The sequence below is a fragment of the Sturnira hondurensis genome, unplaced genomic scaffold (genome assembly GCF_014824575.4).
Source record: "Sturnira hondurensis isolate 20B ecotype Veracruz unplaced genomic scaffold, ASM1482457v3 Scaffold0016284, whole genome shotgun sequence".
Taxonomy (NCBI): Eukaryota; Metazoa; Chordata; class Mammalia; order Chiroptera; family Phyllostomidae; genus Sturnira; species Sturnira hondurensis.
This window is the reverse complement of record NW_028088915.1, coordinates 7303791-7325575: the sequence shown is the minus strand read 5'-3', so window position 1 is coordinate 7325575 and position 21785 is coordinate 7303791. Positions and strand designations below refer to the sequence as shown.

Genomic DNA, 21785 nt, shown 5'->3' with positions numbered 1-21785 from the left:
TAGCTTCGAGACATAAAACTAGGGGACTTCTGGAAGCCAAGTTTATAGTTAGTGTTATACTCATAAACTGAATTGTGTTCCCTCCAATATTCACAGGTTGAAGCCCCACCCCCAGGGGTGTTTAAGGAAGGAACTAAGGTTAAGTAAAAATAAGGTCATATGGGTGAGTCCCTAACCCAATGAGAGACTGGCATCCTTATAAGCGGAAGAGATACTAGGGATGCACAGAGGAAAGACCATGTAAGGACACAGAGAGAAGGCAGCCAACTGCAAACCAAGGCTTCACCAGAAACTGACAATGCTGGCACCTTGATCTTGGGCTTTCTGCCCCCCCAAACTGTGAGAAATAAAGGCCTGCCGTTTAAGCTGCCCAAGCTGTGGTGTTCTGTTATGGCAGCCAGCGCAGACTAAAACAGTGAGGAAGGACAAAGCCAATTAGCAGAAAGCACACCTAAGAGTTCTCAATGCATTTAGTTATTTCTAGAGCCCAGCCATATTCTTGTCTTGAACTCAAACTTTAGAATCCTTACAATAATCTCCCATGAATTTAAGCAAATTTAAATTACATGTCTTTCATTTGCAACTAAGTAACATTGGTTTCTGGATAGTTGACATTTATTCCTGAATGTAAAACTGTAAAGCCACTTTGGAAGGGAACCTGATATATCTCATCTCTGCCTTTTACAAGAAAATGGTTTTTTTTTAAGCCATTAGCTTAGGTTTTCCAGTATGAGTATTATAAAGGTGTTTTATGATATGGCTGTAGTAGTTAAAGTGTCTGAGGTCTGCCTTTCTTTGCCGTTGGCCTCACCACTCTGGACCTATTTCCTTCCTATAATGAAGTTATTTCTGCTAATTACAAAAACTCTGATACCACCAATGACTGGCCTCACAGCACTGAAAGTTTAGCCCCTGAACTTCTCAGGATGATTCCCCATCTGCAAACTGAGTGTTTTTCTTCTGATAACATTCCGCATGTTCTATGGTCACCACCCCAGAGCCTCCCAAGGGTCTGGGCCATGTTCTCTCCTCTTTGGTGATTCTGTGACTTGCTTATGTGTTACTTTTCTAGCCTTGCTTCTTCTTCAGCTCTTCCAGCATCTGTGTGCTATCTGTACCCCTTCCTCTGCCTGGACATCAGATTTTCCACGGGTCAAGTCTGTAGTGACTATATGGAGACTAAAAGCATGCAAAGGCCTGGGTAGCTCTCATCCAGACAGACTCTTAGGTTTCCAGAGACCTTTCTAGCTTATTAGTCCCCTGAAAAGGAATCAAAGACTCGAAGGGCAAGGTTTGCTAGCTAACATCTCATTTGTTAACACCTGCTTCCTCTGATGGATCACAAAGGGGAGAGGTAAAAAAAAAAAACCCACCTGAAAAAATTATGAGAATAATAGTATTTTCCAAAAATCGGGAGGCTTTCCCCCTCATTTATTTTTTAAAAATATAAGCAAGCTTCTTGGTTTTTAACACAGAATCTTATATATCACTAATCTTTTGTTCACCTTTGTTACAATAATCTAACTGAATACAGTACCCAAAGTTCCTAAAACACATTACACCTGTTAGTGACCTTGTTGTTTCTAAATGACACAGGAAATGTGAACGAAGGTGAATTACGGCTGACTTCCAGATACTCTGTGCCCTGTGCATGAGGCATAGTATAATTATCCCTGGCCCCCTCTAATAATTTAAGACTTAGAAATAACATAGACTGTAAACCATTCTCCCCAATGCAGAGTAGTAAGAAGCAGCATATAGGTCAGCAATGCAGATGGTGCAGAGCGTTGGGTAATAGGATTAACACAATTCAGGACTTTTGAAATCTGCTTTTTAAGTTAAAATTCTATTTCTTTTCAAATTCAAATGACTCTCAGCTGAATTTTAGATATTTGAGCAATAGTGATTATAGGCACTCCTTTTGATTGTGTAAGTCAGCCTTGGAATGAACACCTAGAAAGAAACGGAAACCAGTGGTTCTTACAACTCATTTCTGAGTAGCCTGCCTTACAAAAGAAGCTTTTATCACCCCTGTTGCACACATTCTGGTAAAATCCTAAACACTCCTCATGTTAAATGGTGGTGTGCCAACATTTTCCATCTTAACCAGTGTTAAGCCTATTTATTCCACTGGACTCCACAGGCCTTTTGCACTGACCAAGGGTAAGCTAATCACTCAGGCACCCGGGAAAACAATGCGAACACAGACTGCAACACCACTAGTGGCATGCTGAGGACACCGCCTCTGGGACTAGTTTATAAAGGATGAGGGTGACTTTGGAAGACACTGAGTTATCCATTTAATAGGTTTCCAAAACCCAAACCAAATAAAACGCAACCACAGCAGATCTAAATTACAACACTTTATTGCAGCATCGGCAAAGGTCAGATTTCTGAAGCTGGTGAAGATCGGGCAGCATTTCCATGTGAAATGTTACAACTTTACAAGTTTTGTTTCTTATTTAATTCTACATGCAGAAACTAAAACATGGTAAAAGAAAAAAATGCAAAAAAGCTAGAAAAAAGATGTAATCAAGTTGTAGCATACAGATGTGCTCTTTAACTAAATTTACTATGCCTACTGAAAAGCAAACGAAAAGACAACTATCCTAATAAATTAACAGACTGCCAGAAACAGACTAAGAACCCTCGCTTCTATTTAATGAAGGTGGGGGACGGGACGACAAAACAAAACGAAACAGAACAAAAACAAAAGAAAAAAAAAAGCTCTACTGTTTTCCATACTTTTGTTTAGAGACAAGCTGTAAACCCATGAAGGTCAACAAAATCTCCTGATCCCCTTCTTGTTGTCCTTCATCCATTTTCTGTGACATGCTGACTGGCTCACTGTTTTCAATGATACTTACAATGGGCTCGGCACCCCTCTTCCCAGGCTGGTGTGACTCCCCTAAGCCATCTGAATCCATGCTCTCTGTTATACTCACAGTCTTTCACATTTTTCTTTTACCCTAATAGGCAATTTGATATGACTTACTCTGATGAATAAAATTTATTTTTCTCCCTCATCCCCTGCTCCTCTTGAAACAAATTCCTAAACAAAAGCCTTCCTGGTGGATTATCTGGTATTTGGATATCTTTCATCATTTTGTTGTCCTGCATGTAAGTTTTTACTAGAAGATTTTACTGCTTGTGCTATACTTTTCTACTGTAGTCCTGGAGCCCCCAAATGTTTTCTTCTTCCAACATGGGATGTTCAATTCAGAGACACTGTAACTCAAATGAACTTTAAAACTCAAGTTCAGTTCCCCCCATACCATTACCATTACAACCATTTCTTCTCCGGCTCAGCCATCTCAACGGATGCTCTTCTGGGTGTAACTGCTCAGTAGTCAAGTTAACCATCTCATTTCTTGACTGCCATTCTCAAGAGAAGATTAACCCTCACATGATTTCCATTACAAAAGGCCGTTTATGCCTTATCTGGAAGCGGCTTGTTCCGGTGTTGGCAGAGGCTGCTGTTTCCGCCTCATGGCCCCAGCCTGTCCCAGGTTCAGATTCGCAACTCTCTAGACCGACATGCTGAGATGTGTCCACTGCTCTTTCAATTGCTGGAGGACTCCACTATCCACAACATCAGATACAGGACCTAATGAAACGACACGTGCTGCTGGATCAACGTCTCCTAGAGGCACAAACAGGGCAACGTTAAAGAACTGGTACTGAGGACAAACCTCCAGCAAGAAAAGAACCCCTTGAAATCCACCAGTCACTGTTTACTGATGCCTCCAGATTAATCAGTGCTTTTTAAAGAGCACATGAACTCCTACTGGACTAAGACATGAAAACCCTGAAAAGGAGCACCAAGAAAAGCAAGTCTGACAGTGATCCAGGTTCTCTTTCTTACGACTGTTTTCTAAGATGCTGAGAATTCAGTTTGTGTCATGGGTGAATTGTATACCCCCAAATTCATGTTGAAGTCTAACTCCTGGTACCTCAGGATATGACCTTCTTTGGAAATCAGGTCACAGTGGATGTAATTAGTTAAGATGAGGCCATATCAGAGTAGGATGGGCCCCTACTCCACTATAATTGTGTCCTTAGAAGAAGGGGAGGTTTGGACACAGACACACAGAGGCAGAATGCCACATTAAGATGAAGGCAGAGATTAGATGTTATTGCAAAAGCCAAGGGACAATACGGATTGCTGGCAAGCCGTCAGAAGCCAGGAGAGAGGCATGAAACAGAATCTCTCTCACAGTCCTCAGTAGGAACCAACTGTGTGGATACCCTGACCTTTGATTTCTGGCCTCCAGAACTGTGAGGCAAGCAGTCCTGTTGTTGAAGTCACCCAGTTTGTGGTACTTTCTTATGGCACCTCTAGCAAATTAACAGTTTAGTTTTTACAATCAAATACACTTGCAAGAAACTTTCCAAGAAATCAAGAGAAAACAATGGTCTAAAATAGAATACTTTAAATCAGTACAATAAATGATAGGGAAAAAATATTCATAGTCTTTGGTAAGACACACATATCCCTAGTTACACTGTAGGGGGTCGTCACTTGACTGGTTTATAAACAAACAATGATTCTTTGAGATTCAAAAACCTAAGAGTCCCCAAAGCACTTAAAATTTATACTCTGGATTAAATGCTGTTGTAAGAGGTACTCTATACCAAAACAAAACTGCCACTTATTTAACCTTATAGTAAGGACATAAAGAGAACAGTAATTAAAAAATGCGGAGTCTCCTTAAATTGAGTTCTAAAAAGTCTGACAGTATACAACCCCTTGCTACTCAAAGTGTCATCTATAACTTCAGCAGCTTTGACACTCATTAGAAATGAATCTGAACCAGTAGTTTAATAAAAGTCAAGGTGATTAAATACATATGTTAAAGCTTGAGGAGCACGGGCATAATCCATATGAATTTGCGGCATATAGCTCATCTTAGTACTAACACCTGCCAAAGATGCTAAGCTGGAGTTTTTTCAACACTAGCAGAGTGGAAAACAACCTAGATAATTATTTACTTAGAGTACTAATGCTATTTTAACTCATTATAAGCAAATGTTTATACTTTGTTAAAGTATTACTGCCCAGTGAGAACGGATGAAATTTTAACTTACAGCCCTGTTTCAATCCTGATTAGAAAATGAAAAAAACCATGCCTCATAAGAAGAACACTAAACTGCTTTGAAAACCAGTTTCCAAATAAATTTCCCTTTATCTACCATATAATGTCAACAATATTAATAACTATATACTTTAAAAGCAATAGCCAAATTAAGAATCAAATAGAAAAGAGTTTTTGAGACCTCATTCACAGAATTTTCTTTTCACTCTTTTGTACAGCACTCCCCGCTCAGCGTGTTCTCCTGAAGGTATCTGGTGAACCACTGCTCCACACACATCTTTCTACTAAGTCTGGCCCAGCGTTAAAAATAGAAGAAAATAAGAAGCAGCCAAACCACCAGGAGACTCCACCCCATCAGTTATGCTCTTTCAAATGACTACATTTATTCACTGGAAAACCAGTTTAAAAAATGGTAAAAAACATTTGGTGCTCAACAGGCTCAAAAACTCACATTTACAGATCTGCTTGTTCCTCTACACTGCTATACACAGTGCACTGGAACAGCACTACTTTGAAAATATCAAAATAATTTGTTAAAGACCATTTTCAAGAGTGATGGACAAATCAGGATTTTTTTCGAGTTACAGTTTTAAGAAAAGATTTAAAACAGAGAGGTTATTCTCACAAAATCAGAAAACAAGAGGGAGAAGAGCTAGGGAGTAGAACACTTGGAAAAGGATTATTAAATGACTACACATAGATTTGTAAAAGGCCCTTTGTCTATTCAACAAATATTTACTGAGCATCTGCTATGTGCCAGGCACCAAGAGTTATGGAGGAGCTGTAATGGCCTTGACTCTGCCTGCCTTCATCAACCCCATGGGGAACAGAGACAAGCTGGCAGGTCATTAGCAGTGTCTGTGGAAAGACCATGAGCCAGGACAGCAAATACACAGCAACCTATGTTAAACTTTAGAATGCCAAGGTGAGACCTGCTGGAAGAGCAGGAATTATCCTGAGGAAAAGCATGAGGGTTCCAAACAGAGGGAGGCAAAAAGAACTAAAAGGCCAGCTTAGTTGGGAGTACGGGAAAAAATAGCAAGAAGTAAGGCCAATGAGGTAAGTACACCTTCAACATGTTAACCACGTTGAGGAGTTTGGACTATCCTACAAGCCATGAGGACCCACTGAAGAGCTCACATAATCAGAGAGCAGATTTCATTTTAGAAAAAACACTGTGTATAGAGCAGAGAGAATGAAACAGAAGGGCTTGAAACTGAAGACTGAGAAGTAGGTCAGGAGGCTGCTGGCAAGAATGCAATGAGAGGTGATGGTAGCTGGATCCATGATCCCACAGTAGAGGTGGAATAAAATGGGGAAGTATGACGGTCATTCAGCAGTGCAATATAGAGAATTTGTTAATTAACTAGACATGGAAATTGAGGGGAAAAAAGAATCTAAACTAAAAAACCTCCATTTCTAGTCTGGACAACTGAGTGGGCAGTGTGTCCATTCATTCCCTAAGCCAGAGAACAGGGAAGGAGGGAGGCTTGGGGGCCGAGACACACCACTGAGGTTTATGTTCCTCTGAGACGTCTAATGGCTGTTTATAAGATGGCTGGGTAATACAGCTAGAAACTAAGACAGGAGCATCTCCAGGTAGAGGCAAGTCCAGAAAAGAGACAGAGTAGGAGAAGTCAGGGAAGGAAGAGAAAGACCAGAAGTCAGCAGCAGAGCCAAGTTAGGGAAGAAAGTGCCAAGGAGAAAAGGAGGGTGCTAAGTCCTCTGAAAGCTAAGGAGGCTCCTGAATGAAGCATTAAGAGGCAGCCTGGTGGCTCCAGAAAGGCAGTTTCAGTGAAATGGCAGGGAAGGTTAGCAGACTAGTTAGCCACACAGTGGGGGAGGTGAGAAAGAATGTGACCAATTCTTCCCAGTTTCCCTAACTGGGGCAGGGCTGGAAGGAGAAAGAAAAACATTAACAAAAAATTTTGAAAAATGACTGAAAAACTGGCAGTAAACTAAGAAAGGTGAACCTTTGTATTCCCGTACACATCCACTATAGCATATAGTTGACACATCTATTTCTGCATACTTTTGTTCCCTACTGCCTAAGAAACACTTGGTACTTAACAGACTCTCAAATGATTTTTTAAAAGAAATATATGACTAGGGCAGAACTAGCTCTTCCAAGTTACCTGTATTTGTTTTGCCCAATGGACTACAAAACTGTTTTTATCCTACTTTTCAATATTCCATAGTACAGGACTGAAACCACGGTAGGTGCTAGAGGCATGTAACCTGAGAGGAGCCAATCCTACTGTGGATATCAGTTAACACATGAAACATCATACCCTACTGATTCTGTAAAGTAATGCAATACTTAGAAATTAGGAAAAGATGCTAATTTGCAATATCTGACTTTGGAAGGAAGGAGATCTTAATAGAAATAATGCTGTTCAGAGATGTTATGCTGCAATAAGAACAGGTAAACTTGATAGAAACACCAAGATAAAAATATTCTAACACTTCTGTCTTCTAATTACAGGAAAAAAAGAAGAAACAGGCATTATTAAGAACACTATGGTATATATTTAGAGCCACTCTAAAAAAATATAAAAGCCGGAAACTAATATTGTCATGGCCTGTTAACCTAGCTAGCTTCTTCTACATTTTGGCATCAATGAAAGGTTTTCTTAAAGGACTTTAATAAAATAAATTTAATAAAATTAACTATAACAATATCTCATTATGCCTACTTAGAGGGATTTGTATATCCTTTCTTCCTTTCTTCCTAAACATTTCTAACTTTGATTTCTAAAAACATTGCACTCAACAGATGTTAAAAAACTGAGTCCTAAACTGTCATGACAAACCTACTTTCTAAATCCGACTCAAGTTGTCTAAGCATATAGTTAAAAAAATAAACCATTATCAGGTACACACAAATAAATATAGTCAGTCAGTAAAAGACGTAGGCTCTAAACTTCCGGCCAAGATGGAGGCGTAGTTGGAAACACTGTGCCCCCTGCCACAACTAAATTTAAAGACAGCAAAGTTTTAGTAACAAAAGCGCAGCCAAAACAGTGAAAACTGAACTGCACAGAAGTCCGACAACAATGAACCACTCAGCCAGACAGGTAAGAGGGGCGGAGTCAGCGGCAGAGTGGGGTCGGGCTGGAAAGATCCTTCGTCCCACAGACCCAGAGTGGAGGCGGAGGCTGTTGGTGGATCCCAGGCATGGGGTGGCGATGGGTGGACCCAGTGAGGATGCAGGGCGGCTGGCTGACTAGGGTCACACATTTGCGCGCAGATAAACCAAGCAAAGCAGCGAACAGTGAGACAGACTGCTCAGGCTAGGGCCACAGTAACAGGAGTAAGAGCCTGAAAGCACCAACTGGAAAGACTTTCTTGGGGTTGAGGGGCTGGGAGAGGCTCCCAGGCTCACAGAGAGTTCGTTGGAGAGACCCACAGGGTCCTGGAGGGTGCACAGGCCCACACACCTGGGAACCAGCACCAGTGGGGCCCAATTTGCTTGTGGGAAGCCGCAGAGGGGACAGAAATCTGAGAGAGAGTGGAGTTGAGCAAAGCGCCATTTTTTCCCCTCTCTGACCCTGTCCCCCACATACAGCGTCACAACCCAGCAACTAGGTCGCCCCACCCTGGTGAACACCTAAGGCTCCGCTCCTCAAACAAAACAGGTGTGAACAGACCAAACATTATGACTCAAGAACAGCTCAAAGCCCCAGAGCCTATATTCTAAGTGACCAAGAAATAGCTAACCTTTCAGATGCACAGTTCAAAACACTGGTGATCAGGATGCTCACAGAACTGCTTGATTTTAGTCACAAATTAGAGGAACAAATGAAGGCTAAAGTAAGTGAAATGAAGAAAAATGCACAGGAAACCAATAGTGATGGAAAGGAAACTGGGACTCAAATCAATGGAATGGACCAGAAGGAAGAACGAAACAACCAAACAGAAAAGGAAGAAACAAGAATTCAAAAAAATGAGGAGAGGCTTAGGAACCTCCAGGACATCTTTAAACGTTCCAACATCCGGATTATAGGGGTACCACAAGGGGCAGAGGAACAGCCACGAGTGTAAAACTTATTTGAACAAATAATAAAGGAGAACTTCCCCAATCTGGCAAAGGCAATAGACTTCCAGGAAATCCAGGAAGCTCAGAGAGTCCCAAAGAACTTGGACCCAAGGAGGAACACACCAAGGCACATCCTAATTACGTTAGCCAAGATTAAAATGAAGAGAGAATCCTAGAAGTAGCAAGAGATAAGGGGACAGTCACCTACAAAGAGTTCCAATCAGACTGTCAGCGGATTTCTCAAAAGAGACCTTACAGGCAAGAAGGGGCTGGAAAGAAGTATTCCAAGTCATGAAATCCAAAGACCTACAGCCAAGATTGCTCTATCCAGCAAAACTTTCATTTAGAATGGAAGGACAGATAAAGTGCTTCTCAGATAAGATCAAATTCAAGGAGTTCATCATCACCAAGCCCTTATTATATGAAATGTTAAAGGGACTTATCTAAGAAAAAGAAGATAAAAAATATTAACAGTGAAAGGACAGCAAACTCACAGTTATTAACAACCACACCTAAAACAAAAGCAAACCAAGAGGACAGCTAGATCAGGAGGGGAACCATAGAAATGAAGAACGCATGGAGGGTTAGCAACAGGGGAGTGGGAGGAGGAGAAGCGGGGAGAAGGTACAGAAAATAGCATAGACAGTAGGTAGAAAATAGATAGGGGGAGGGCAAGAATACTATGGGAAATACAGAATCTAAAGAACTTGTGACACATGGACATGAACAAAAGGGGAGGAATGGTGGGGGAGGGGTGTGCAGGGTGGAGGGGAATGAAGGCGGGGAATGGGACAACTGTAATGGCATAATCAATAAAATATATTAAAAGAAAGATGTATGCTCTAACATCTATATTTTCCCTAATGCTACTCTCCTCAGCACTGAACTACACCTGCTGCTATTCTTAGCACACTCCCTTCTACACCTGCTCGCCTGCCCCCAACGACAAGGTGACATCTTAGGGCTGTTGTATATCCTTAGCCTAAACACCAATACCTGGAAGGAGATTAATAAGAGGAGTAAAGCCAATATCACTTTTGATCATACCTGACCACAAGACAAAAAATTGAGTTGATGATGAGTCTTTAGATCAGGTCCCAGAAAAACTTTAAATAATTTCATTCTTTAAAAACATATGAATGAGGCCTTGTGAGGGTACACATTCTATGTGAAATTACTTATAGCAATTCAAGTTCAAGTAGAAATGGCATAAATCCCAGCAGGACATTTCATAATTTAAAAAACAAACAAACAAAATATTTCAAAATAAATTCAACCTGCATGCTTGATAAGTCTAGCAAACAGATTTTAAGTTTTGTAAACATTAAGATGACTTAACAATGATCTGAGAGATCCTAACACACACAAATCCTGTGATTTCTATTAAGTAATCTATAACCAGTCTTCTTTATAGATGCAGAAAAGCCAAAATCAGTGCGGCTAAAAACAACCCTGCAACTGTTTTATAAATAGGTCTTCTTTTCTCAAATACCTACAATGCAAAGACTTTTCTATTTTGCTAGTAATTAGGCCTTCATCATTAAGTATAATCCAGAACTACCAAAGTTATTCACATGGACATCATGAAAACGGAAGAGCCAAGGGAGCAATGAGAGAGATGGTCCTACCTCCCACCAGTCTTAAAGATTAGATCCGCATTAGGTGCTCCCTTTGGATGTTGGTAACGAGGCCGCCGCTCCCGATTGGTGTTTGCTGGAGCTGGGCGCTGGGCAAGAGACTGCAGCATTTCTGTCATAAGGAGCAAAATAGAAAAGGTGGTGAACTCTGTAAACACACTCCTCCCATGAAGCAAATAAAACCCTAGGAATATCAAGTTTATTAGTTCTGTCAGGTGCTGATTACAGAAATACAACCATTAAACAGACTAAAATGATTAAGAAGTACTGAAAGACCACGGCAAGAGATGAGATGTGCTCTTTAAGATCCAATGGCTCCCTTCTTGTCAATCTGGCCTCGATATGAGTGTCTCGTGAGGCAGTAAAACAGTATGGGAGGCAGTGCAGTACAGCGATCACACACACAGTGTTCAGAACAGGATAATATTGGTCTAAATCCCAGCTCTGCCACTTATTTGTTGAGGGACTTTGGGTCCAGTTTCCCTAAATGTATGATGTGGATCATAATCATTTATAGAACTATTGTGAATTGCTTTGAAAAAGTATATAAAAATAGAGGCCCATACTAAAAATCTGTCCCAAATAATAGCAATTATTATTTACTATTAAGAATGCTAGCTATCAACTAAAAGAGGAGATTCTAGAAGTGAGATTTAAACACAGAAAACCAAGTATTTACTTACATAACAATCTCTTGCACAAAAAGCAGTTTGTGAGTACAGCAGTATATAAATAACCTTTTATGGCTCTAGGTGCCACAGAAAGGCCCAAAGGCTAGCTTATGAGACATCTGTGAAATCTCTGCACAAGGTTCCAGTTAGTACAAGAATGTTAAATATGTCTACATAAAACTAGAGCCCTAATTTGACGATACCCGTAAATATAAAAAGTTTTTCAAGATCAGGATTCCCAAACAGACAAAATGAGATAATAAGTGTTTGTTGAATTAATTTGCTCACAGTTGACTGACAATATGATTAAAAATTGATTATTATCACATTTGCAAATTATGATGACAATTACATTATTGTTATTTTACAAGTGAAAGAAAAATTAAGATAGGATGGAATATACAAAACAACTTCTCAGACTAAATATATATAAACATGGCATGAAAAGGTTGAAAATAACAACTTTGATATTCTACATTTAAAAAGCCCAAAAGACATCAAAATCTTCTTTCTGTCCTATAAATGATTCTATACCTTGATAATCTTCTTGTTCTTGTCGTTCATTGATATCTAGTGTGAGCTTTTTCATTCTCATCCTTTCTTCTTGTTCTGCCTGTTGCTGGTTCCAATGATTTGCAGCAAGTTGGGAAGACATGGGTACATTAAGGATCTTAAACTGGGGGGGTGGGGGTGGGAATGGTGGAAAAAAAGAAATCACAAATGACTTGAGAAAATTAAGAGAAGATTTCAAATAAAACAGTTAAGTAGAATTAAATAAATTAAAAAAATTAATAATGCCTTTCCTTTCCTAAAGTCTAAGAACATAAACAGATAACACAACTAACTGCTCTTGTCTCTATTAGAGACAAACTCATTAGGGCTGGATGGGAAATGGAGGCCATCAAGTTCAACCCCCATGAAAAGCTCCTCTTTCCTGCACCCTGTTTGGAAGTGCACACCTAGCAATGAAATCATTTCCATTCTGCAGACCCCAGAATGTGTAAGTAATTGTCAAAAAGGCTTTATATTGCAAATTGTAATCTGCATGCTTTTCATTTCTATCCTCTAGAACCAGTTCTGCCCTCCTGAACCAAGGAGAACAAATCTAGTCCCTTTAGTATTAATAGACCTTCATATTTCTAAAGATAGCTATGGTGTGGGAAAGGAGGAAGAATTAAGCAACAGACATACAAAATCTGTTTCTGTTATGGGAGACAGTCCTTATCTATGGAATGTTTGTGTTTGTAGCAGAATGTCCTTGGGTTTAGAATTGTGCAAGGTAAACAAAACAACATAGACTCTATGAATTTATGGGCTCCCTGGAAATTATTGAGTAAGCTATGCAACTATCTGGGCAATAAATGGAGACATTTCATAACCTAAATTCTCTGCTGTGTATAACTTACCCCTCCCCTTAAGAGACCTCCTCTAATACTCTGGACCCAACTCACGTCTGATGCAGAAAGGTCGGACGTGGGGAGCTGTGCTCAGGATCCGGTACCTCTCCCTCCCTTAGTAATCTATGCCTTTTGGATGTCTGCATCCTTGAAATTATTAGTAAAGCTTAACACTGCATAAGATCTGCGACATTTGAGTCTAATTTGATGATTTTATTCTTTGTATTATCTCAGATGTTCTTTCCTGGTGTTTACTCTCTTTGATGATGCAGGTATGGTCAATGCTCCTCTTAAAATGTTAATACCCAGAACGCTAAGGCCAGATATACTGAAGTGAAAAATATTAGGTGTGGGTGTAAAACTATCTACAAACCGACTTCCGCCAAGATGGAGGCATAGGTGGAAACACTGTGCCTTCTCCCACAACCAAGTTTGGATACAACAAAAGTTTTGGAGAACTAAGACACACCCAGAGACCAGAAAACCAAATTATACGGAAGTCCGACAGCTATGAACCGTTCAACGAGGATGGTAAGAGAGGTGGAGCCAGCAGCGGAGCAGGGTTGGGCGGGACAGACCTAGGAGCGCAGGCAGCCCAGAACTAGTCGGGGTGCAGGGCAGACTGACCAAGGTCGCACATTCGCGCGCAGTGAGACGGACCATGCAGGCCCCAGGGGGCGAACCCAGTGGTGGAGGGCTGACAGCGGTGGCACACTCGCGTGCCGTAGAATGAAACGTGTGGGCCTGGTGACGGTGGTGGCTGCGGTGCTGGTGGGGGTCGCGGCAGCAGGCAGCGGAGGGAAGCCATTGTCCCTCTTTGACCCCGCCCCCACATACAACGTCACAACCCAGCGACTGATTTGCCCTGTTCTAGTGAAAACCTAGGGCTCCGATCCTGCTACTTAACAGGCACGAACAGCCCAAAAGATGGCGCAAGAGGAACTCAAAGTCCCAGAGCCAATAACTCTAAGCGACCAACAGATTGCCAGCCTCTCGGAAGCCCAATTTAAGACACTATTTATCAGGATGCTCACAGAATTGGTAGAGTACAGTAACAAATTAGAGGAACATATGAAGGCTAAGCTAATTGAAATGAAGGGAGATGTCCAGGAAACCAATAGTGATGGAAAGGAAACTGGGACTCAAATCAATGGAATGGACCAGAAGGAAGAACGAAACATCCCACCAGAAAGGAATGAAGAAATGAGAATTCAAAACAATGAGGAGAGGCTTAGGAACCTCCAGGACATCTTTAAACGTTCCAACATCCGGATTATAGGGGTACCACAAGGGGCAGAGGAACAGCCACGAGTGTAAAACTTATTTGAACAAATAATAAAGGAGAACTTCCCCAGTCTGGCAAAGGCAATAGACTTCCAGGAAATCCAGGAAGCTCAGAGAGTCCCAAAGAAGTTGGACCCAAGGAGGAACACACCAAGGCACATCATCATTACATTAGCCAAGACTAAAATGAAGGAGAGAATCCTAGAAGCAGCAAGAGATAAGGGGATAGTCACCTACAAAGGAGTACCCATCAGACTGTCAGCGGATTTCTCAAAAGAGACCTTACAGGCAAGAAGGGGCTGGAAAGAAGTATTCCAAGTCATGAAATCCAAAGACCTACAGCCAAGATTGCTTTATCCAGCAAAGCTTTCATTTAGAATGGAAGGACAGATAAAGTGCTTCTCAGATAAGGTCAAGTTCAAGGAGTTCATCATCACCAAGCCCTTATTATATGAAATGTTAAAGGGACTTATCTAAGGAAAAGAAGATAAAGAATATTAACAGTGAAAGGACAGCAAACACACAGTTATTAACCACCACACCTAAAACAAAAGCAAACCAAGAGGACAGCTAGATCAGGAGTGGAACCATAGAAATGAAGAACACATGGAGGGTTAGAAACAGGGGGGTGGGAGGAGGAGAAGGGGGGAGAAGGCACAGAAAATAGGATAGATGGTAGGTAGAAAATAGATAGGGGGGAGGGCGAGAATAGTGGGGGAAATATAGAATCTAAAGAAATTGAGACACATGGTTATAAACTAAGGGGGGGGAGAATAGTGGGGGAGGGAGTGTGCAGGTGGAGGGGAATGAAGGGGGGAATAGAACAACTGTAATGGTATAATCAATAAAATATATTAAAAAAACTATCTACAAACCCAACCAACTACATTTCATTTTTATCATAATATAGATAATAGCTCACATATCAAAACAAAAATATATTTAAAGTAGTCCATTTAGCTACCAGCATTTAGAGACCCCATCCCTTTTCCTCGATGAACTAAGTTGCAACTATCACTTTCTATCAGGAGTTCAAAACCATTTTTTTTAAAAAGAATTTAGTGAGGTATTCTTAACATATCGTAAACTGCACATATTTGAAATGTACAATTTGATGAGTTCTGACATATGCATATGCATGAGATAATGAGCTATCCATCACCACCAAAGGTTCCTCTTGTCCCTCTTTGTAACCAATCTCTTCTTCTACCCTATCCCTAGGCAACTGCTGATGTGCTTTCTGTCACTATTGATTAGTTTGTACTTTCCAAAACTTTGTATACATTGAACCATACAACCCTACTCTGTTTTATCTGGCTTCTTTTACTTAGCACAATGATTCTGAGATGCATCCATGTTGTTGTATGTATCAACAGTTCATTACTTTTTTATTGTAGAGTAGTATTCCCTAGTATAACTATACCACAACTTGTTTATCCGTTTGCTCGCTGATAGCTTTTGGTGTTTCTAGTTTTTGTACAAATGTTTGTATGGACATGTTTTCGCTTCTTTTAAATGAAATATGCTGTGCATTTTACTTTTTAAGAAGCTGCAAAAATGGTCTCCAAAGTAGTTTCGCCATTTTACATTCTAGTATATCAGGGTTCCTGCTCCTTCACACCTTTATCAACAGTTGGTATTTTAGCCATTCTAAATATTTTCATTTCAGTCTTTTCCTAATGACCAAAATCACCTATTTTAAAACTCAATCTAGACTCATGTTGACATCAAGAGTTTACTAGATTTTATAGTTTTCAGAATTTATTTTTTCCTGCTCTTTGAAAAAAAAATTTGCTCACTATCAGTTTTTTTGACTACTGCCCCATTCTGTAAGACTTTTTTTTAAAAAAAGATGTTATTTATTTATCTTTAGAGTGGAAGGGAAGGAGAGAAGGAGAGAAACATCAATGTATGGTTGTCTCTCGTGAGTCCCCCGCTGGGAACTGGCCCACAACCCAGGCATGTGCCCTGATTGGGAATCGAACCATGATTGTGTGGTTCGCAGGCCCTTGCTCAATCCACTGAGCCACACCAGCCAGGGCAAGACTTTTTTAAGTTTAATGATAACTGCTCTACAATTATACATAGTTCTTTTAGTCCTTGAGGATATAATTTGTTTACACCTAAAAACTGAAACTCATTTAAAGTAAATAAATTACCCCTTTTGACACTATCTAATTTTACTCAACTTTTAATTTACCCTTTCAGGTTGAAATCTGTCCTCTTGATAAAAACTAAAATAAATGGTTGTTTTTTCCACAACCTCCCCACAAGCAGTGGAATTTACCCTTACTTGTTCTCATGATCTTCAACACAGCCTTTTAAAAAGGCACCTCATCTTCCTGAATCACATCTCCTTTAAACAGCTGATTGTAAGCTGTTTATTTCTAAATTCTAACGTATATGGCCTGATCGTGGTCAATTTTTCCTTATTCTACAACCTCAAATACTATACCATCTTTTATTCTGCCCTTTCTCCAAGTTTCCATTCATTTCCACATTACAATCAGTTCTTTCTGAAATACATACTTGCCAGGCAGTGCTGCAAAGAAGTTAAGAAAGTGGATTTTTGTAATCAGGCAGACTAGGTTCATACTCAGCCTTTTCATTGATTAGTATGACTTGGCCAATAGGTTAAGAATCTTTTTTTCCTCAATGGTAAAATGAGAACATCAAGTACTGCCTTTTAGGGTTACTGTTAGAATTAAATGAGTATGTAAAAACTATGTAAAGTGCACAAGGTAGTGCCTAACCTACCACACATAGTAGGTACTCCATAAATATTACCTACTAGTAATGCATTTAAATGTAATCAAGTTCAGAATAATTGTCTCCCTTATTATCTCCTACATGTTCTGAAAATAAAACTACTAGCAAAATAAAATGACAAGTCGATTTTTAAAAATCACCTTTTCAGCAAAATGAGACTGACAACAAATAGGTAGAAACTAAAATCTTTTTTAAATTTTTAAAAATTTATTTATTTATTTATTTAGAGAGAGGGAAAGGGAAGGAGAAAGAGAGGGAAAGAAACATCAATGTGTGGTTGTCCCTCATAAGTCCCCAACTGGGGACCTGGCTGGCAACCCAGGCACGTGCCCTGACTGGGAATCAAACCAGCAACGCTTTGGTGCACAGGCCCGTGCTCAATCCACTGAGCTACACCAGCCAGGGCTAGAAATTGAAATCATTAACTACTGCTGTACACCTGTCCTTAGGCCTGTGTAGTAATCTACATCAGAATGTGTCTACCTCCAATGGGACTTGCCCCAACTATTTCTTATTTCCACTAACAAAAACAACTGAAACAAAGTCAAATAAAATAGCCATCATTTCCTGTAATAAACCTTTTAATTTATTTTTCAAAATTCAGACAGACGTAAAAAACAGATTAATGAAAAAATTCAGCTTGAAATAGATTTATATGCATCTGATATGTGAAATAATAAATTTACACATATTAAATAGCAGTGATTGTAAGGTATCACAATAATTCATAATGAAATTATTTTCAGCACTACTTATGTGCAAAGCATTTTGTTGCACCTGTATTTGAGAAGGCATATATGCAAACACAGAACAAGAGACACAGTACTCCACTGAATCCCCCCAGTAAGAAATGCAGATAATTTCTTGATCACCATGAAATTACAGCTGCCATTATAAGATGCTTTCATCGGTCACATTTACACACTCAGAAAGAAAACACGGTGGCCATTTCCCCCCTTATTAGGCTCCTGATAACAATATACAAAACTTATTTCATAAATCAGTAATGTTGAGCCTAATGATAACGGTAATTATTCTAATAAAACATTCTATTATAAAATTTTTCATTATGATCTGATAAAAATGTGAAAAATATAGGATTTCTATTCATTTCTAAGACTAACAATTTCTTCTAAAAAGTTAAATATCTTCTAAAGAGAAATAATTATAAATAAAAGACAAAAACACTTTATGACCCAAGACAAGTTTTACAAAAAGTTAAGTATTTAGTGTTTAAAAAAAATAGAAAAGAGATAGTAATAAATACAGAAAGCGCAAGAGATGAATATTCTGATGCCACCCTCACCCCGTGCTTTACTGTAAAGCTGCTAAGATTCTTTTAAGAGAGGTACTACTTTATAGCAAGCTAGATGGCAAGAAATTATAGTCACTCAAACTAGATTTCCTGGAATATAAATGGGTAAAGGTGATTTACACTGTATTTTAAAGCTACTTTACAACTGTAGCTAAAACTGTAAAAGTATATATACACATGTATATATGTATATATCCAAATACATATATAAAATCCCAAGTTACTATGTTAGGTATCAATTACTCCAGTCAAAAACTAAGTAAAAAAAATCATGATTCCTTATAAATATTAACTGAAAAAATTGGATTGTTACAAATATTAAACTGTAATAAATATACTGTGCATTTGTTTAAAACAATCAAATAGCTTTAAAAGATCATATAATGGTTCCATTAATTTAAAATGTTTTTGATTTTTAAAAACAAAATAAGAAAGTAAATTATCAATAGCATTATCCTTCCTTTTCAACTAATGACTTTATTGGTGCAGATTTTTATTTTCCTAATGAATATAGAAGAATGTAATTTCTGAGCACAAATTTATGCACAAAGAGATCTTTCACTTAAGAACTAAAGATTCCTGTAACGGCAACACATTTCATGTTTCTAGAAAAACCGTTGCACTAAAAGGGCCAACACCCAAAAGCCAAATAAATAAATAAATATCAGAACAAAATATATTTTCTTTTTCAGACCACAAAATGCCAGTGATATTTCTTCAAATAATGTTCCCAAAATTGAACATTTTCCAAAATTCCAAATAAAGTTTGAGTTGAAAATTTACTTAATAACCATGTATGCTGAACTCTCACTTCATGTTTGCTAATGTTTTTAAATGAAGTTCAATAAAAATGTTTCCTTAAAAATCAAACAAAATTTCACATTTTAAGAATTAAGGACTAATAATCATTTTATATGAAGTTATATGGTTTACACCGTATATAATCTGCCCACTTTAAATTACAAATATTCTTTCTAAGAAATAACCACACAGTCTTATTATGAAACACCTGTCCTTTTTATAATTTAGGGCTATAATAATTTATAATTTAGAGCTGCTGAAGTAAAATTTTTCTTCCAAAGTTCAAAAGATTTGTAATGTAGCTTTTGATTTAATTAGTACTTACTTATTCTGAAAAGGTAATATGGGGTGTGCAGGTTGACAAAGGTATAATGAATTTCCATGTGTGCCTCACAAAGGGAAAGACAAATAAAATAACTTAATATTTACTCTTGTGTAATTACATTCCTAAGTCCTCTTCTATCTATGAAAAAAATCAAGGCTCAAGAAGTGTGCCAATGGAATACCACTGCTCAGCAGCTGCAAAGGAATGAGAACCACTGTACAGCTAACTGAAGTTGCCACGCACTGCCCTCCACAGTTAAAAAACACAAACTTTTTTTTGGTGCCCCAAAAACCTGGTGTTAAGGACTGAAAGGTTTTAAGAAAAAGAAAATGAAGCAGACCTAAAATGTGATGATGGAAACAGGAAAGTCTAGCTCAGAGAACTTCATCTCAAGGAAAAAAAAAAACTCTGACCTTTTGAGTATCCTGTCAACTGAACTAGCAGTTCCGAGTGCTTTGGGGAGAGTAATTGTGTGCAAAGATCAAAAGAAGTCCTAATTTTTCTAGGGAATGAGTGGAGGATTGGAGAGTGGGGAAATGACAGAGCTTAACCTTGACCTGAGGGTGGGACAGGGCAAAACTTTCCTCAAAGTACCATAATGCAAGAAGGAAGGAAAGGCCTGAATACTGGAAAGGAATTATGGGAACAGTGTTTGAATAAGTTACCACAGGGTTCTGAACCTAATTCAAAGTTAACTATTAAAATAAGTCACAATGTAAATCCTTTCCATCCATCCATCCCATATTCTAATTGGTATACAGTTTTCATAGCTCAAGATTTACACTACAGCAAAATAATGGTATACTGTACAACTTTGATCCTTTGTGTAAACAAAAAATTTTAGGACAAAAGCAGAGATAAAATTTAAGCATCATCTCTGAGGCTACATCTCTTTGAGGAAGGAAACAAAATATACCTTCCATCATAAGTGATACTTCATTAGACGTCTTCTCTGATGGTCCATCTGAAGCAGCAGTCTCTCTCTCAGGGCCTCCTCTCTACCCCAGATGCTTTCTATCCTTTTATGTTGCTTTCTTTTTCTTCACAGCATTTTCCCAACCTGATAATACGTATTTTATTGTCTGCCTCCCAACATAGAATGAAAGCTCCCGAGAGAAGACTGTTTGCCTCCTGTATGTTCTGCACATAGAACAGTGCATGGTGCATAGCAAGTAAATAATAAATACCTGGTATTGACTATTTGAGTAAGCATGGGAGCCAGGTAGTGGACTGATCTATGAAAAGTTGTAGTAGCTAACCTATTTTATAGAATTTAAGATTCCATTTTTAAGATGCACCTTTATTTTGCATACCACTAAAACAGGAAAATGTTGCCAATTATCCTAAGATTCCATCAACTCTAAGAGGCAGCTTGATTTCTGAAATGTTTTTTACAGCATAGGTAATACAGGATATATCCTAGAATTCAGCTTTATTTTCTTCATAGCACTTTTCAATATCTACAAGTATATGAGGTTTGTCTCTCTCCCTCAGCAGGATGAGAGCTGTCAATGCATGAATCCCTGTCGTAGCAGCTTCCTGGTCAGGGAAATGACTCTGTGAACTACAGGAAAGAAGAGGGACGCAGTCTAAGGGGAATGGAGGAGGATTCAGGGTCAAAAAATAATGATTTTCCAGAGAAATCTCAACAACTGAACATTTTCTTGAGATGTATCAGCCATCATCCTCTTTTCCTTTCCCACTCTCACCACCCTTAGGAAACCTTCCTACTGAAATAAATGTCCTTTCCATTCAAAAATACCATTTGGTACAAGCCAGATGTGTCTTCTATACATATACTAGATAAAATTATTTCTACCACTGAGTATTTTGAATGTTTCCAACTCTTTTCCCCTTGTAGGCAAAAAAGAATTTAGAACCTATAAAACACAGTTACAACTTTCACTTGATAACTAACAACCCTGAATACACAGTGGGCAGTTTCTTACCTGCTGTTTATTGCCTTTTCTGGTTAACATGACAAATGGCATCGTGTCTGCAGACTCTGCCTCTCCTTCCCCACCACCAAGTGGGGGCCCTTTCCTCAGCTGGCTTTTGAGATGCAAGGGAATAGCAACATCAAGTTGGTGCACCTTAACAGATTCGCCACTTCGTTGCTTAAAGATACAAATGAAAAAATATAAATACTCTAAAGTACACTGGGATAAATGTAAATATAAATTGCAAACAATGCATTCAGTGTTATTTCTTAAAACACAGTCATTAGAGCCTGAGTAATCTTTGAGAAGTGCAGGTGAAACTACTGTCTTCCCTGGCCCTCAGACCCTTGCATCTGGCTTGGAAGAACTGTGATCTGGCTCCTGGTTATCACTCAAGCCCCTCCAAGCCCAAACACACAATGTTATAGGTTCTACTAAATTTCCCTGTTCCTTGAATGTACTGTGCCCTTTCACTCATAATCACAGCATACATCTTCCTTCATAATTTCTG

At 38.9% G+C, this 21785-nt stretch overlaps 1 protein-coding gene across 2 annotated transcripts in view; it reads right to left on the bottom strand.

The window, feature by feature from the left end:
* Positions 1-10759: 10759 nt before the first annotated feature.
* The window catches only part of UPF2 (UPF2 regulator of nonsense mediated mRNA decay), a 104542-nt gene continuing 93516 nt past the window's right edge, over positions 10760-21785 (bottom strand). For both annotated transcript variants that reach the window (XM_037066012.1, XM_037066013.1), the window contains exons 19-21: positions 21284-21451; positions 11978-12119; positions 10760-10884 (exon numbers count right to left, since the gene is read on the bottom strand). In XM_037066012.1, coding sequence (XP_036921907.1) covers positions 10760-10884; positions 11978-12119; positions 21284-21451 — 435 coding nt within the window. The remainder of the gene's footprint in view (positions 10885-11977; positions 12120-21283; positions 21452-21785) is intronic.